Here is a 19,732-nt window from a genome sequence, read left to right as displayed (position 1 = left end):
GCGCGCCATGTGTGTGTAACAACAACAACAACAACAATAACAAGCAAATCTAAAAGAAACGCTGTCGCCGTTAACGCAGTCGCAGCAGCAACAGCAGCAGCAGCAGGCGTTCGTTTGTTCCGTTCATCTTTCTCATATTATTATTATTTTTTTGGCACGCAAACCTAAAAAAGAAAGAAAAAAAAAACACCAAAATAAAACAAAACAACAAAAAGAGCAAAAAAATTCTTCAGCAAATCAAATAAATACAACATACATACACACATATACATATATATATATATGTATATTTATGTGTATATGTATATAGAGGTTCTCTGCCGCTAATAACGTCCACGTCCACAACAACGTCGGCTTCAACGTCAACGTCAACGTCAGCGTCAACGCCAACGTCAGTGTCTCGCGCATCGTTTTTGTGTTAATTAAATTTACTTTTGTGAATGAAATGCGAAAAAAAAACGCAAAGCGAAAAATCATTTTTAATAAATGCTAAATAAATACAAGCAAAAATACCTAAACACACACACACACACACACGCATTCAAACACCTGAATATATCTATTATATTTATACGTTTGTTGCGATCGCGTAAACTCTCCCTTTCGGCCCCACTCCCCCCGCCTCGTATCACGACGTAAAGTGCCAAATCGCGCGACGACCTCAACTACCAACCCCCCCGCCCTAAAACGACGACATCGCCGCCGCCTTCAACTACAACAAAATAATCCTCAACTATAACTTACTGCTGCTGCTTCTTCTTCAACTACTCCATTAATAATTGGATACAACAACATTTGTGGATATATATAAATATATATATACAAATACATTATATACAATAATACATAAATATCAACACTAGATCAACTCTCGAATCAAAGTAATATATATATATATATATATATGTGGATATATATATGTATATATGCAACAACTTTCTGGATTGCTTTTGAAAATCAATGTAAGTTTAGTGACACGTTTTTTCCTCTGTTAGATTAAACCTTCAGTGTATATACTATATATAGTACATACACACATACATGCCGATGTATGTGTGTGTGGTGTCAGGAAATGTATGCTATTTCCATATGGCATATTTATTTCAATTAATTTATGACACTTTTCTTCTTATTGTTGTTGTTGAATCATTAATTAGTGTGTGGCACTCTCACGATTCGTTTCAACATTTTGGAGGTTAAAGTAAATATCAGGAAACTATATATATTTTGATTAGAACAAGGAAATTATACTATATAATTTATTATTGATCAATAGATTGAACAATCGAATTGTCTACAATTCAATTTTATTATCCAGACTCTTAGTTTAGATAACATCAAATGTCTTGTGGTTGTTTTCCAATTGATTTGAAATATTTTTCAGTTCTTCTCGAGGTTTTTGATTACTTTCTTTTTCCATTCCAAGTTTCAATTAAATGCCGGCTTATTTCGTTCTTCTTTTGTACTAAATTTAAATGGTTTCATTAGCGTCTATAATTTAGCTGACTCTTTAATCGTAAAAGAATGGTAATTGATGTAATTCCCATATTTAAAGACACATTTATTAAAATATATCTTAAAAAAAAACTCAAATTGAATAAATGGCTTGATGCTTTACCACAAAAAAATGCTGCCAAATCTGAGTTACACATTCAGTTTATTAACTTTTTAAAGACAACAAATTGGCCACAAAACATAAATAAAGTGATCCTAAGTCATGTCCTAACCCTTTTGGCCAACATCTATGTATATTTTCTACCAGATCCTGGCACATTATTTCTTCCATCTTCATTATGAAATATAAAAACTTTAGAATTATATTTACTCCCAAAAAGACAAAGAATTTCAAGAGCCAAACTTTTAAAGTTAAATCATATTGGAATAGATGATAAATTTGTTATCTTTCAGGACTGTTCTTCAGATTTGATAGTTTAAATCAAAAGTTTATGGTTGAAAAATATTTAAATTACATTTAACAATTCCCAAAAATGAATAATAATAATGAATAAAGTAGATTCCCTTAAAAAATGTTTCGAAATTAAGAACAAGTCTAATATTTTTGTTATATAAATATGTATTCCTCTTTGGACTGCTAAAAATATATCAAAAATTGAAATATAAATAAAATGTTTTAACTGACATTTTTGAGTTGTTTGTTTGTTGTTTGTCTGCTGCGGCGGCAGCGGCGGGGTCGCTGCTCTTATTTACTGATCGCAGCAGTGGCCCCAGACACAGATAATTCTACCTATATATATATATATATATATATATATATAATTAATATTTGTATACTACAGCCACAAATTGAAAATGATTATATATATATACGTATATATACAGATTCTTTCTATATAGTTGCCATATGCAATTGATTTCATTGTTGCTCAAATCTTCTCATTCACTCACTCACTCAGTCAATCGATCAGTCAATATGTGTGATAAGGAAGTCAACATTCAGTCACCCCCATTCCATGCCCGTACCCCTCCCTTCCCCGGCCCAAACCGTCGTCCACATGGTATATTTTCCATTCAGTAAAATCAGCAAATGATTTGACTTACATACGTACATATGTACATATGTATATATTTGCCTGATCTGAACGATGTTTAGAACAGTTCCCGGTTTTGCCTTTTGGCGTGATGTGGCAAACCTTTGGACACACACATTGAGAGCACCTGGAATCGGCAGGCACTTGAAATCGATTCGAATCGAATCTATTTTTAAGTCATATATACCTAATTTAATCTAAACTAAAAACAATAACAAAAAAAAAGCGTAAAAAAAGGGAAAAATGTTTCTCTAGGTGGGTTTATTTTCTTCATTTTCTTTAACTTTCGTTTCGTCATCCATACTTTTTGAACGATAAGGCAGAGCCCAGCAATAAGCCATAAGACACATACTATGTTAGGCTATGCTGACCAATCAGATACTCTACAGAAAGTATTTTTAATAGAAATTACACGGAAAACCTTTAACACTTGCCCAACTTTACAGGGTATCAAGTTGTTTGTTGGCTTTCACCGAAAGAAACGAAAAGAACGATTCAAATATCGGACCCCACCAGAGACCCTACCTAGGCCCCCAGAGAGCCCCAGAGAGCTCCGAATTGATAAAAGAAAAGAAGAAATATCAAAGTTTATTTACTTTTTGCTCGTTGTTGTTAATTTTGAGTGAAGGGGGGCTAACGGAAACGCCTCGCCGAGGTAAGAGAATAAATAAAGAGGCGTAAAAAAAAAAGAAAAAAATACTTTTCAACCGATAAGTCCGAAGTGGGCATGTTAACATTATTTTTTGTTATTTTTGTTTGATCGATGGTCTTGCTGTTCCACATACATAACCCAAGCCCCTCCCCTCCCATTCTCAGCCCCCACTTCCCACTTTATGCAGCAATTGGTAAGTTTCGATTAAAAATGTTCTTTTCTGATAATTATGACATTTTTCAATGGAATCATGAATTTGCAAACAATTTATATGAATAGTTTTTATCAAGCACATTTAGCGATTTAATTTAATTAAGTGGCCTCCGCCTCTTGGCTAAAGAAAAAGAAGACGAAGAAGAAGAAAAAAAAAAATAAATAACAACTTTGTATTTATGTCATAGCCAAAAATACGTTTTTTGATTTTGTTTGTTGGCCCCAAAAACACAAAATTCATTCATAAAGAGTGAGATAGAATGCTAGAAGAAGATAGATAGATAGATAGATAGCTAGATAGAGAGAGGGAGAGACAAGTAGGGGAGAGAGCGGTAGACATTCCCTCTATCTCTCTCTCACGTTTAATGAATATAAATAAATAAATTAAATGCTTAATTTTTATTAGCATAATAAAACCAGCAGAAAAGAGCCAAAAACAAATTCTACAATGACCGTTGATGATGTCAAGAAAATACGTAGAATATCTCCGACCCATTAGGATGATGGGGTGGTAAAAATAATGCCAACAGCAACAGCAACAAATTGTTTTCTAAAACAAAAGAACTAAAAACAGATTACCAAACGTCGCCATTGTCGTCCATCCATTAAAAATCAAAAAACAGAAACAAAAAACTCTTTTTCTCAAAATAGGCCTACTTTTTTTTTGGGGCGGGGGAAAGAAAGTTTATTCGAAAACTCTAAATTAATTTCTGATCAATTTGCTTAATTTTTAATTTAATAAATGTTTAGAAAACATATTTTAGTTATTTCATTTAAGCACTTGAATGTGATTGAATTTTTGTTTATACCTGTATTTTTCTCTGTAGTTCAAGAATAAATTCAATCAACAAGAGCAACAACAACAACAAATGACAGCAAATTAATTGCATATGCTAACTATAAATAGGATATATATATATATATATATATATATTAGATGAGCAGGTAAAATGTGACGCCAACAACCGAAACAAAGACGTCGAGAAAAACAACAACAACAATTGCTTCAATTTTGTTTATAAAATTGCATAAAAATATCCCAAAAGAAAAAAAAAAGAAACACACAGATGGAAAACCAAAAAAAAAAGTTGGCCAAGTGGTGGCGAGAATTTTCTTTAGCCATGTGACATTTACTGTGTGTGTGTGTGTGTTAGTATGGCGGACTAGAGCGAGAGGGAGAGGGGTGAGGGGGAGGGGGGGACAAGCTATGGGCGTACGCTTGAATGGGATTGTGCTTGGCTAAGATTCAGAAGAAGAATCAACATAGATATATACCTATATATATATATATATTGCAGAGAAGAGACGTATCTAAAAGATGCCAGCAAAGCAATACGCCAAAATGACAAACCAACAACAACAGCAACAACAACAAAAGCAAAGCTAAATCAAAGCCCCCCCACAAAAACCAAAAAACAAAAGCGAAAGAAAGCAAAAAAAAAAACAAAAAAAAAATTATATATATATAAATGTGAAAAAAAAGAAACAAGCATTTTATGATGCCGCAAGCAAACATGTGATTTTCATTATTTTTGTCGTCGCAAAATTTTTATTTTTGAAAATTATAATTTTTAAAAATAAACTTAAGAACAACAATAATAACAGCCACGCAATGACTTAGGCCATATACATACATACAAATGTATTTATATGTATGTATATGTATATATGGGGACAACATATTGTATTGAGGTATTTCAATTCCAATTAAAAGATCGGACAAGAACAAAGAGAGAGAGAGAGAGAGAGACAGAGAGAGGGGGCAGAGTGAGGAAGTCTACTTTTTTTAGTTCAAGCGTTTGTAACAAATAATTTGATTTGATCTAAGCCTCAAACGAAATGCCTAAAGAAATTTCCAACAAATTCTGCATTGTAATTTACTTAAAGCTTTTATTTTAATTAATAATAATTCAACAATGGCATCCGCATTTCGTCCTTATGCAAGTCCTACCGTTGGCAAATGAAGTCTAAATCCAAAAATGAAAATGTTCTCTTAATCTAGACACTTTTTCGGAGCGCTGGTAGTTGAATTCGGTAAAAAGGATGATGAAATGAAAAAGTTATGAGCTTTTTTAAAAAAAATTGATTTTTTGCCCATTTTTCGTTACTAATTAACTTTTTAAATAAAACAATTTGTAATATTTTTCGCCGATTCTACTACCAGCTCTTCACAATATCCTAAAGAACATGTGTAAAAAGCGATTGGTTAATTTTTGCGCCTTGTAGGACTTCCATGAGCTCTAAAAACGTAGTTATGAGAAAAACACGTTTAAAAATTTGCGGCCCAGCGCGCCTTACACCGCTCCACTTAACGGCCGATAACTTTCGTAATTTTACAGATTTCAATTTGAAAACGGTATTCCTTAAACATATATCTATCCAAAATACAAAAAAAAACATCAAATTTTTGTATAACACAAGCTAGAAACCCGCCTTCAAGGAATATAGCCAAGATCCTTATGTCAATTGAACAAATGTATTCACAATAAGTTAATGGCTATTCAAAATTTGTGCCAAATATTTAAAAGGATTCAATTAATTGGCCAAAAACTTTAATTGATTTAACATTTTCTTGAAGATTAAAATAATAAAAATAATCAAAGAACAAAAAATGGGAATAGGAAGTATTCTTCTTCTTACTTTCTCTCACTCTTTTCTAATTAGGAAAACAAAAAAGTGATAAAGCTTAGCTTTGCGCTAAGACGCATTTCATTTCGACATACATACAACATGATGTTGTTGTTGTTGTTGTTTTTTTTTCTGTTGCTGTTTTGTTTTCTATTTTTGTTTTGCTTTGTGTTTTGTGTGTTGTCCATTAGCCGTAAAGTAAGCCAACACGATGCTGCCACACCCACATAGACACCCACATGTACCTCAAGTACACTTCCGTTTGTTAGTTTTTGCATGTACATGGCATTGCCCCGCCGCCCCCACCCCCCTCAAACGCCCTCGTCCTGGATGGGGCCCACCCAAGAAGTAGCTTCTTCTTCTACTGACTCTGACTTTGACTGTTTGGTCGAGCAGAGCATACAAAAATGCTCATTAAACACACATGTCTATGTATGTATCTACCCTACCTCACAGGTTGTGTGTGTGTGTGTGTGCGTTTGGGCCATAGAATTGTCGTCAATGAATAGAGACTTAAGGCCCAGACTTTATTCATACAGAATGAAGTGTGGAAATTGAGCGAATTGTAAGATTTTTCTCTCTTCCTCCTCCTCCTGTAATTGGGTCTGAGACTGTCTGAGTGTGACCTTTTGACACCTGCTTTATGGAGTACATATAATAATAATTCCAGTTAAAAAAAATAGTGATCAACATGTAGAAGGAGGGGAAGAAGGAAGAGTAAAGAGAGACAAGTTGGTCAAAAATAACTGACAAGGGCGGGACAACGAGATTTTACCGCTTTTTTTCGCGTAGGCCGACAGCAGCAAACAGAAGCTCTGCCAGTCCCTCAGACTCCCCTTCCCCTCCCCTCACCTCACCCAACCTCACCTAGTTTTAGGGTGCTGTGCGTAGGTGACCTCAAGACGAGCCCACGCAATCCTTGTTGTCGTTATGCTATGCCTCTAGCCAGACACACACACACACACACAGAGAGAGTGAGAGAGATGGAGAGAAACAGAGACACACACTTTAAGCGTCAGTTCCATACATATAGAATTATATATATGTATGTATGTGTATTTTGGTATAAGAATATGGCGATATTTTGTAGGTTTTGGCAATGGTTGTGGCTTTCCGCTTCTATTCAGTCGCACGAAAAATTTTCTCGGTTTTTTCCCATGTCTAAAAATAGATTTACACCCAAAGTAGAAAAACATAACGAGACAGACAGTTAAATAAATGTGTGTGTGTGTGTGTGTGTGTAATATTATTCGTATTAGTTTTGGCGATGACAGAGTGACACGAGTCTAAAGAAATTTAAAGTTTTTCATCTCATTTCATTGACTAAACGAGGCCTAAACGAAACTTCGCAGCAAAACATTTCAAATACTTCAATTTGAGTATTCAAAAGGAGCTCAAATGATTAAAATTTAGTCAAAGTTTTGAGTATTTATGTATCTTTGTTTTAGAGATAGATTTCATTAAGGGATTTGTCCAACTAATTTGTAGCAAAGCTTCATGTCTCCATTTAATCATTATATCATATCAATTTCAGTATTTGAAAGTACTCATAGCTAAAAAGTTGTATTTTTGAGTATTTATTATTAAAGTTAAAGTTATTTTTTTTTAATGATTTTAACGATAAATTTCAGTATTTGAAAGTACTCATAGCTAAAGTGTTGTATTTTTGAGTATTTATTATGAAAGTTACAGTTTTTTTTTACGATTTAGTCTAGTCGATAAAGTCTATCTAAATCATAAATTTTAGTATTTGAAAGTACTCATGGTAGATTTGTATGTATATCTATATAGATATTTACATTGATTATCAGTTTGACATCTCTAATATCCTTAATATTGTGTGTGTGTGAGTGTTTGTGTCTGTGTATTGAAGCATCAAACAGCTGCCTCACGCGCCTTAGTCTATGCTTTGATAAACTTTTCGTCTCTGATAGCAGCTGAGTCGGTTGGTAGGGGTTTAGGGGGGTGGTGGGGAGGGGGTGTGTGTGGGGCCTGGGTCCTGTACATTGGGGCGGGTCAGGTTGTTTACATTGCTGCTGCTGGGGAGGAAACTTTTCTTATTTTTTCGCCAAGCCAAAAAGGAGGCCGTTGTCGTCTCTTCAATTGTTGTTGCTATTTTGGGTAAAGGCTCTATAAATAGGCTATCTTTTGGTATCTCTGTGTGTAAGTGTGTGTGTGTGTGTGTGTCGGAAAATTTATGTATATAAGAGACAGACAGACAGACAGAAGTGTTCGTACGTGTTTGCTTGTTAGCGGGTGTGTGTGTGTGTGTGAAATTTCATTGACGTCATCACCAGCATGTCATGAATTTTTGGGCAAGCCAATGAACATTGCCTATGCTGTCTCTCTCTCTCTCTCTCTCTTTTTCGGCGAAACTCTCCCACACTCTCTCACTATCCCATTCTTTAGCTCTTTCCAAGCTGTCGCCTGCTGCCGCCTATTGAGCCCCGTAGCTGTCGCCGTTTACGTCTCTGTCTCTGTCTCTGTCTCAGCCTCCGTTTGCGTCTCTGCCGCAGCCGCAGCTGCTGCTGCTGCTTCTGTGTGTGGGCGTTTGCGCGTGTAAGGATGTGAGCGGAATTTTTGAATAGCAAACGCAAATTAGATATAGAAAATTATGTGTATGCCATGCTCGGGTCGACTATGATGGGCGGCTCTATGGCTTTATTAGTGTGTTCTCTTTTCTCTTCGTCTTCGTCTTCTTCTTCTTCTACTTCTTCAAATCCGTCTATCCGTCTCCCGTTTTCTATGTACAGACTTTTTTTGGTGGAATGCAATGTGGACAAACACTGTCTTTACACTTGTCTCCTCACACTGAAACTTATAAAGCACTTTCCAGCACTGAAAAGAAGTAAGCTAACAACTTGAAACTTCTAATGGAATAGTTTATTTTTTACAATTTGCTTTATCTATTGTAATAACTTGTTAACACTGAAAGTAAAAGCTTTTAGTTGTAATATAGCTTTATGCAAAGAACTTTCCAATACTGGCAATACAAATTTGACATCATAGATCTTAAAAATGCATTGTCTTACCATTTCTGTGCTATTTTAATACATACAGATCATGCTGTTTCATCGACTTTTCCTTCATTGAACTAAACATAATTCATTTGATTTCGTTTCTGCCGTTTCTGTGCTTCTTCTACAACAATTTCATTTGAATCATTCAGTTTCTGTTTATTATTCTTTTTGCTTCCTCACATCCACCAAAAGAAGAAGGAGAAGAAAAAAAATTATTTTGCTTTTGTTCTCAATTCAAGAATGAAGCAATGCAATGAACTATTGAGTTTTAGAATAACAACAACAACAACAAATGAAAGGAGAGCCATACATAAATACACACACACACACACACACACACACAGACACGAACATAGATAAAGAAAAACTAAGACCCAAAAGACAGAAGATCTAGAAGACGAAGAAACAAGAAGAAATGCTCACAATGAAACATAGAAAACATCTGTTGGATGCGTCTATGAAACGAGCAAACGGATGAACGAACATTTGTTGTTGTTGCAGACAAAAGGTGTGCAACAACAACAATGAAACAGCACTTACGCACACCAGCAACAGCAGCAGCAGCAGCAGCAACACATGTTGCAGCTTCCTTTTTGGCTGCCACTTAACTGCAACTCACTTTAGTCATTACAAGAAATAAAAAAAATAAAAATGAATTGAATAGAGAGGAAAGCTGAAACGAACCGAAAGAGCAAAGAAAAGAAGTTGAGATTTTTCTACCTGAAATCTACCTACTTTACACACACACACACACAAACACACACACTGGCACACTTACGCAGCTGACGCGTCTAGAGGGAAAATTGTTGTTTAGCCAAAGAGACGAAAGACAATATCAGCCCAAGAAAATCTTAAGGTCGATCACTTGTAGTTTATGGGGCTTCTTCTTCTTCTACTTCTATTTTGTCTTGCTGCTCTTCTTCTTCTAGCTGAGCAGGCCCAAAAAACTAGTGTTGAGCACTTGTTTTTTTTTTTCAGAACTAGTTCTGATTCAATTTCCTTGTTTTCTAGCCTAAGAAAATTCATTTAGTATTTAGTTTAGAATTGTTAAAACAGATTAAAATGATTCTTACTTTAGTTTATTCCCAACTAGAAGGTTTTGTTAGATCTTTTAAGATTTGGTCTCTCTTTCTCTCCATGTGAGATGAGATCAAATAAATAGTTAAATATGTTGCTTGAGTTTCCAGTTTTTCCCCTCTAGATCACCTTTCTCCCTCTCTGTCTATCTCTCTCTTTCTCTAGTTATCATATCTGTAACGTTGTTTGGTGCTGCTGCTGCTGCTGCTGGGGCTCAGCTCATTTGTTGATGATTTGATCTTTTGCTGTTTAGCGTTTCTTTTTCTACATCATCTTCTCTTGCTCTCATCTCCCTTTTGCCATTATCTTTTTGGTCTTCTTCTTCGTCTTTAGCCAGTTGGCTTCAATGATTTCTATAAAAGTGAAGATGGCCCAGAAAGAGATAGAAAGAGAGAGAGAGAGAGAGAGAGAACATAATCATCATTATGATAATTATTATTGTACAAAAAAACCAAGAAAAACCCAAGACTTCTTTCATTAACACATGAGCCCTTCGCCCAGATGATGATGATGATGATGTGTGTGTGTGTGTGTGTTTGTGTGTGTGAGCCACATGTGCTGCTCATTTGCTTTGAAAACTATTAGCTGCCCTTTTGCTGCCGCAGTGCATCCATCCAACATATGGTCGGTTAGTTGGTTGGTTGCTTGGTCGTTCTTCTCCTCTTCATCTTCATCAGCATTTTCAATTCCATTTCCATTCTCTTCCATCTGCCTTTTGGCTGGGCATTTAAATAGTTTAATGATCTGTGGCTCTGGCTCTGGGGCTCTCGTCTCTCTCTCTCGGGGCTTTGGTGGGGCTGCCTGCGCCATGACATGACGGGGTTCCCTTTCCCGTTTTGTGTTCTCGTTTTCTTATATGCGGGCATCATCATCATCATCATCATCACCACCAGCAGCATCCACTGAGCCTAGCAACATCATCATCGTCATCAACGTCGCCTGCAGTCATTAGCGTTTCCTGTGTAGGTTTTTCATCTGTCGCTTGTCTTTTGTCTCTTTCCCTCTCTTTTGCTCCGCACATGTTTGGTTGGTGGTTTTTTTTTTTTTTTGGCCATTTTACTTACTTTCATTTTCCATTTCCAGAACTTGACACAAAAAAATTTAAAAAAATAAAAAAAAGGTGTTGAATGCATACAGAGCATTTTAATTTGTTAAAACAATAATTGGCTATTTTTCAATAAATATTTATTAAAATAAAAAGAGACATGAATTCCAGACATGACCAACTGCATCATTATATGCATGGCCATGTTAGTCTTTCTCTTTCTCTCTCTCTCTCTCTCGTGCTGTCTCTGTCTTTGTTGGTGTCGTCATTGCTGCTGACTGAAACAAAAAGAGTTTTTTATTATTGAATCAGCATTTAATTGTAAATCAACGATAATTACCATTGGAATTTTCATTTTTGATTTTTTTTTTTAATTTTTTTTTTTTTTTTAATTTGTTTATTTTGTTTTTACTCAGCATATTAAACCATTTGGCCATACGTAAAGGGCATACAAAATATGTGTTAATTATTGTATATTGAAACAATTGCTTTAATTGCTACGGATTTTATAATTAACAATTAAATAATTGTTTGTTAGAACATTTGGCAAAGTTTTTTTTTTTTTCTAATTGCTAGTTAACAGTTTTACAATCTTTATTATTATAAAAAATTTAAAGTTTAGAAGAAGTTTTTATGTTGCTGTTTTTTTGTTTTTGACTTTTTGTTGCAACTTTGTTTATTAACTGATTAATTGACAATTAAGCGTAACGGTAAAGCAACAACAATCCTACTATCCTCTCCTCACCCTTTTATCATTTAGTTATTTGTTCACCTTCTCGATCAGTTCATGTTGCAGGTTAACAATGAAACAAAAATACAACAATAACAATAACAATAAAAAAATATATAACCAAAGAAAGAGCAAGACAAGCCGACGAAGAAGAAGAAGAAGAAAATAAAGTAAAACCTGTTTGCATTTGATTTTGCCAAAGTTTATTTTTATATTATTAATATACATATATATATATATATAAATGCTACGCTTTGTTGTCGGTCGGTCAGTCGGTCGCTAATTCCCCTCCCTACCCCCTACGTCAACACTCCTAACTCTGCCCCCTGCTCCGTTCATAGTTGCCGCCCGTCTTGGTTATTTTGTCGGCGGTTGTTGGCTTGGGTTTGGCCTTAAATAATTTTATTAAAATCGCAACTGGCAGTGACACTTGTTTGTGCAAACAAACAAACAAACACAGCAAGAAAAGGCAAAAATCGGTATTCAAATACCCTATATCATATATATATGTATATATTTATATATATGTATATATAGTCATTGTGTGGATTGGGAGTATAAGAAGTTACGAAATGAGCATGAGAATTTGTTAGATAGATTCCTTTTGCTTTTGGACCAATGGGTATCCCCTTAGTCGACTTGTCTTTGTGATTTCTACGGGTTTTTGTCTTGTCTGTTCTGATCTGTATTTTTTTTTTTTTTTTTTTTGGTTTTGTGTGTTTGAATGAATTAAGTGTGTAGTCAGTCGTCGTCGTTGTCGTTGTCGTCTTTTCTCTGTCTCTTTCATTGGCATCTTGCTTTCCCTGTCTGGCAGGTCTCTTGTCTCTTTCTTCTCACGATCACTTATTAATGAAAACGTTTCGAATGGCACATTTCACAGGTTTTTTGTGGTTCACTATTGAATGACTTCTATAAAATCAAAAGAATAGAGTGTGAGAGAGACAGAGAGAGAGAGAGCGAGCAAAATAAGAAAAATTGGCAGCAATTTTTTTTTCTCCTCTACTCAACTGTTGCTTGTTTGCTTTTTCGCCTGCCGCTGTGCGTTCCAAGGTCAAAGTTTGCCTTGGCAAGAGAATTCTAGCGCAATTAAAAATAAGCAAAAAAAAGAAATTGAAAAAAAATCAATTTTTTTCTTTCGTTTTTTTTTCTATTTTTTTATATTTTTTTTTTTAATTACGTGTTCTCTCATGGCTTTTGTTGCTATTTGTGGCCAATTAATTTAAGAATGAAATCGAAATCTTGGCATTACTATAGAGGTTTATATCTTATTCGTATATACACTGTCAGAAAGTGGGGGGTGGGAGTGTAGGGACGTCTCCCATTTAATATATTTAACTATAAATATATTTCAATTGATATAAAATCGAATTGAAATTGAAAAATACATAAAAGGACTCAAATTTTATGCAAGTTTAAACAAAATAAAGGGAAAATTCCATTTTTTCTAATTAAATTAATTAAAGATAAGTTCCAAAAAAAAGGTTTTTGATTAGTTTAGTTTTTTTAAATTTATATTTAACGCACATCAAAAGCAATGGCAATTAGTTAAATATGCATTAAGCAAAATCCCCTACCTCCTGCCCCCTCCTCAGCGACCAAAAAGAGAAGCAAAAACAAATTTATAATTTACAACTTGGAAATCAAAAATGCTAAAAATGATTTCACAAAACGCATTTCGAAAATTAAATGACGTTCTTCACGTTCTCGTCTGTTGTTGTTGTTGTTTATTAGAGATTTTTCTTATTGGCCATCAGTTGGCTAACCCTCACTCTACCTCCTCCCCTCTCCCACACACACACACACTCACACCCTGCTTGGTTTTCGTTTATTTCTATTTTGTTTTTCTCAATTGTGGTCATTCTCGAAAATTGTTTTTGAGTACCGGACATGACGTCAATAAGTGGGCGTTTTGTGTTAATTTCTTCAGCACGTCGCCTACCCCCCGCCTCACACAGCAGGAATTGCTCCCTGCCACCCCCACACATACAACACTTGTATCCTATAAATATATATACATATATATATATATATTATATATGAGAGATCTGTTGTTGGCGTTTTTCTTCTTTTTGGCAAGTGAAATGAACATTTTCGTAGGCGCTAAAAGCAATTTTTATGCGGCATAATAATAATTCTTGAAGCTTTTTATCGGCCAATGGTCATGCCTATATACGATAGGTATACATACGTACATATATATGTACATATATCAACACTTATGTATATGTATAAACAAATAGCATGGGCGTAGTGGGAAAACCATTTAAATTTTCTCAACAGTTTCCTGTTTTTTTCTTTTTTGGTAATACTTTTAAATGACTAACTATGTACATATGTATATAATCAGTTAGTTTTATTATAAATAAAAGTATATACTTCTTTAAGAGAAAACCCAAAGAATTTTTCACAAATTGTTTTGCTTATTTTGTTATAAATTAAAAGAAAATGAAGACTTAAACTTATGTTTTTTTTTGGTTTTGATTGGCATAATGCGTTTCTTTTAACCATGGCTTGTATGTGGAGTCTGGGCTTTTAGTTTTTAGTTAGTTATATAAACCAACCCCCTGACTAGACCCCTGGCCATTTGCAAAAGCTCCCCCCCTCAACCCTCCTATCAACTCAAATCATCCATTGAACGCATCCGCCAGTTATTAATTTCCTGTATTTCCTTATTTGCTCTATGTATTATATGTATATGACATGGGATAAGTAAGTGGGTGGTGGGGAGGGGACGGGGGGTTAGAACTTTTTAATTATGTGTAAACAAATATTTATCTAAATGCGATGCGACGCAAACGACAAAAGCTTCTCTGTCTCTCTCTCTCTTTGTCTCTGTCTCTGTCTGATCGTATTACTCATACAACGTGTTGTCCAGGAAGGGGTGGGGTGGCAAGGGAAGGCAAGGGAGCGGAGCGGAGCGGCGTTAAAGAGATTAACACAATTTGCCATAAATCTACAAAAAACATGCCATAAAAATACAGTTGTTTTGCCATAAAAATGTTTTATATGCCTCGATCTTGTTTCACCCTCCTCCTCCTCCGACAGACCCCACCCACTTTTGCCTCTCTTTACATACATACATACATATATGTATGTATACATCAACTTGGACAATCGATCGTGCCATATCATCAACAAAATATGCTCATTCGTCCAGTCAAAGTTCAATTAGCAGCAAAGAAAAAAAAGCGGCAATTTTTTTTCCTTCTTCTTCTTCTACTTTTGTATGCTGCTTTTTTTTTTTTGATTATTATTTTATATGCGAATATTTGTATGTGTATATATTTTATTTTATTTTTTTTTTTGTTTTTCTGTGTTCATCTTCTCTTAATATATGCAAATTGGATATCGTCTTAGGCGCCTTTTAAACTGCTGCTAGCTGGTTTTCTTTACGCAAAAAAAAAAAAAAAGAATTATTAAAGTTTCTTTTTATTGCTTAGACGTAATAACGAGTTTATCAGCAACAGAGCGGAAATACACAATTTGTACAAATACAAATAAAAAAAAAATAAATAAATATATATATGTAAACATTAAACATATATGCTTGAAGGAGCAGGAGAAGGGAGATGGGGGTAGGGAGAGAAAGAGGAAAGGTGTGTATAAAGATTGAATACAATTGGAAAGCCGTTTATTACTTTTTTTTTTTTTTTTATTAATATTATTTTATTATAGAAAGTGAGAGGAAATTGAATGAAATTTCGTTGTATTCTTATTGTTGTTCTTCTTATTTTCTACGTGTGTGTGTGTGTGAGGCTTTTGGTTTTTGTTTTTTTCAAATATTATAAATAAGAGATAATCGTGGGTTATAAATGTCGAGGACGGCCACTTGGAAACATGAAAAATTATATGGAAAAAAAAAACATAATGATACCCTGTATAGTAGGCAAAAAAAAAAAATGCCTTAATAACTTTTGTCTATTGGTTTATTAATCTTGGACAAAGAGTTTTGACTTTAGAGATTTGAGTTAGTTGGTCTAGTCTTTATTTATCTTTCAGACAATTTTGGAAAAGTTTTTTCTCTCTCTCTCTCTTATTGAACAAGTTCATCTAGATTCTACTTAATCCAAACAAATGCTCACAAATCGGCCAGCATCAAAACATTGTCGACATGGTGCCATGTACTTTGGACTTGATTTAAGTTGGCCCTGGCCGGCCACTGGGTGGCATGCCTGGCCTCACCTCACCACACCTCATCTCCTCATCTCACCTCATCAGGTTGTCCAAGTTTGTGTTTATCCCCCATAAACATGGTTTCCCATCTACTCAATGTACGTGATATTTTGCCTTGGCCACTTGCTTATTGGCGGAAGTTTGAGGTGTGAAAATTTATTCATGGGGATTGAGGAATTTTTGAAAAATAAATTCTATATTCATGTGTGTGAGCGAGAGAGCTCTCGAGCGAGGGCTAGAGATTGTGCCTATAGAGAGTAAAGCTAATGTAATAACTAAAATTAAATTTAATTGAATCACATTTAGGCCGTTTAAACTTTAAACTATTGCCTACTTTTGTGGGCCTAAATCCTATTTAATTGATGAGAACTTTTTCGACAAATTTTCCTTTTTTCTTTATATTTGCAGAAAGCAATCAGAATTGATTTTGTCCTGCAACCTGCATCAGCGACTGCAAAAGGATGAAGGCACATAAAGCTGATACCGTTCGCAGAAATTACCGAAGACATTGAGGAGAGGAGAGGATTACAGAGAAAAAAAAAACCTTAGAGAGATAGAGAGAAGTAAAAGACACTTACACGTAGCAAAGAGTAAGTGGAGAAGCGAGTGAGAGTGAGAGAGAGAGAGCGAGCGAAAGATAGAGAAGCAGCTGGAGCTGGGATTGGGTTTTTTTTTTTTCTGTCGGTGTATTACACCCAGAAACCCAGAAACCTAAACCAGCCAGGTGAAGGAGAAGAAAGGGCGAAAGAATTGGTCACAACAACGCTACATGGATCGCAGAAATGGCGGCGATCCCTTGGCGCCACCCCGGCCCCCTAAGCTATTACCGCGCGTGCATCGACCAAGGGCGCCGGAGCCGACGTTAAGTGGGGAGCAACAGCAACAGCAACTAGCACAGATACAGATTAACAATAATCCGCAACAACAACAACAACAGCAGCAGCAGCAGCAGCAACAACAACAGCAACTTAGTATTACCAACACGACACCAGCAGCAGCAACAGCCGCAACGACGACGACGACGACGGCGAATAATAATACGATATCAATCATACCCGCATCGGCCGATTTTGACGATTATCAAATCCATCATTTGACATTTCTGCCTCAGCGACCAAGCAGTTTGAGTCGCAATAGCAGTAACGCTTCCTCATCGACAGCCACGGCGAATAGTAGTTCAGCTGGTTCTGGTATTGGTGGTATCGGTGGCATTGGTTCTGGAACGGGATCAAGTTTTACACGTCGCCGACCGCCAGCGCCGACACCATTGTTGGATAATCATCATCAAAGCAGCATAAATAATAATAATATAAACAACAACTTCCTTAGTCATTTCCAAAGCGCTGATCCAGTGTCAACACTGGGACAGCCGCCCGCCTCACCAGTCACACTGGCTCAACCGCGACCCGAATCCGAAAGGCTAACCAATGAGTATGTGGACACGCCGCTACAACATGCGACGCGTTCCCAGCACCCGGCCGGCCAGCAGGATAATGGTCAAACAACGACGCATCATCTATTGCTCCTGCCACAGCGACAACAGCATCAGCATCAGCATCAGCACCAGCATCAACACCAGCATCAGCACCAGCATCAACACCAACACCAACATCATCATCATCAATCCACGCAATCCCATGTCCGACTGGCAACGACGACCACGACGGCAACGTCAGCAGCAGCTGCTGGAACGACGCTGGCGACGACGCCGACGCTTGGTCAGGATCATACCGATGGCTTATTACATTCGCACACCCATACGCCTCATCTAAATGGTCATGGCAAAGCCTCAACAACACCTGCCTCAAAGCTACCACCGGCTCCACCAAGAACTATTGCCCATGGAGGTGGAGGTGGAGGCATAAGCGGATTAGGTTTGGGTTTGGGTTTAGTTACAACAACAACAACAACATCACAACCCATCACACAACCCATTACCAAACAACCCACACCCGCCTCGCAGATAAGCAAAGAGCATATGCATGCTCTGGAGGAGCTACTGCAACAGCCATTGGCAGGCAGTCAGCTGGGTCAACTAGGTGGCGGAGGCATCGGCGGCGGCGGCGGCTTAGGCGGCATTAGTGGACCCATTGTCTTGGGTGGCGATCCCTCGCTCCTGAATCCGATTGTATGTCCACGCTGCGGACGCTGTCGCTGCGAGCAGTGCCAAAGTCCTCGGCCCCTACCCCAGACCTGGGTATGCAACAAGACCTGTCTCTGCAGTGCCGAATCCATTATCGACTACGCCTCGTGTCTGTGCTGTGCCAAGGCTTTGTTCTATCACTGTGCCCGGGACAATGACATGGACTGCGACGATGGCACCGGCACACCGTGTGTGGACAATCCCTGCTCGTGCGGTCCCTACAAGCGGACACAGCGCTGGGGCTGGCTGGGCGCCTTGTCCATTGTGTTGCCCTGCCTGTGGTTCTATTGGCCGATGCGGGGATGCATGAAACTCTGCGAGAAATGCTACGGCCGATTCGCTGGACGAGGTTGCCGCTGCCAGAGCGGTGCCGGTGGCATTGGTTCCACCAGCAGCATGCTCCCCATTGTCCCGCTAGGCGTCAATGGGGCCAATGGGGCAACGGTCATCAATGGTGCCATTAGTGGCATCAATGGCAGCCAGAATGGTGGAGGCGTCACCCTTAGTCAGAGCAATGGCAAGGCCATGGATCATGGCTGCAGTGCGGCCAGCCGTATCCTACGCAAAGGTGATCTGACTCCCGAGAAGCGACTCCTAGACTCCAGTCCGGATTATTAAGCAAAAATCAATCGAAACCCACACCTCTCCCAAGCCTCCACACCATCCCAACCTTCATCTATCTACCCTTCCTATCCCATCCCATCGCATCCCATCCTGCGCCCTTGTGGGCGTCTTTTTTCCTCTAACGGAAAAATAGGCCACACAGAGAGGAGGGCAAATTCATCCCGAATTCATTGCAGAAAAACGCTGGAGAAAATCTGTGGAAATTGCAAAACAACAAAAAAGAAAACAACACAAAAAATGAAAGGAAATCCCCATTAAAAACACATGCACACCCACACACACACACACACACACACACACACACACACATATACACACACACACACACACACACAAAACAAAACAAAAAATTTATATACATATATATTTTAAACAGAATATTTAATATGATTTAAAAAAGAAAAAACAAAAAAACAAATAAAAACAAGAAAGGAAAAAATTAAATAACCAAAGACTGCAAACAGATAATTATTAATTATTAGAAATGTTATTTAAAAAATAATTTCGCTTAATTTAAAAACACAAATACAAAAAAAAAACACAAACTGAAAAAAATGCTGTTAGTAAGAGCAAAACGACAAGCGACAAAACATAAAATACACTACGGTTTTTTTTTTTTTTTTTTTAATTACTATTCGAACGATTTAATTAATTAATTATTATAATTTTTGCGCTATAAAATTATTGTTTAACACTTTTGATTTTTGTTCAATTTCTAAGTCAATTTTTACTTTAAAAAACAAACAACAACAACAAAAAAAAAAAAAAACAAGAAGAAAAAACAAAATAATAATTAAATGAATAAAAATAATTCCAATGAATTTTCCACAAAAAGAGAAAAAGCAAACGAGACAGAGATAGAAGATAGAAAGTGAGAG

At 36.6% G+C, this 19,732-nt stretch overlaps 1 protein-coding gene across 1 annotated transcript; it reads left to right on the top strand.

The window, feature by feature from the left end:
- Window positions 1–514: 514 nt before the first annotated feature.
- LOC6645876 (protein sprouty) lies at window positions 515–18,863 on the top strand. The gene is made up of 2 exons (XM_023177575.2): window positions 515–962; window positions 16,496–18,863. The coding sequence occupies exon 2, from the start codon at window positions 16,857–16,859 to the stop codon at window positions 18,846–18,848; it is 1,992 nt and encodes a 663-aa protein (XP_023033343.1). The 5' UTR covers window positions 515–962; window positions 16,496–16,856; the 3' UTR covers window positions 18,849–18,863.
- The last annotated feature ends 869 nt before the right edge of the window (window positions 18,864–19,732 follow it).

Source organism: Drosophila willistoni (genome assembly GCF_018902025.1).
Source record: "Drosophila willistoni isolate 14030-0811.24 chromosome XR unlocalized genomic scaffold, UCI_dwil_1.1 Seg8, whole genome shotgun sequence".
NCBI lineage: Eukaryota > Metazoa > Arthropoda > Insecta > Diptera > Drosophilidae > Drosophila > Drosophila willistoni.
Note: the sequence above shows the minus strand (reverse complement) of the source record. Positions and strands in the feature narration are given on the sequence as shown.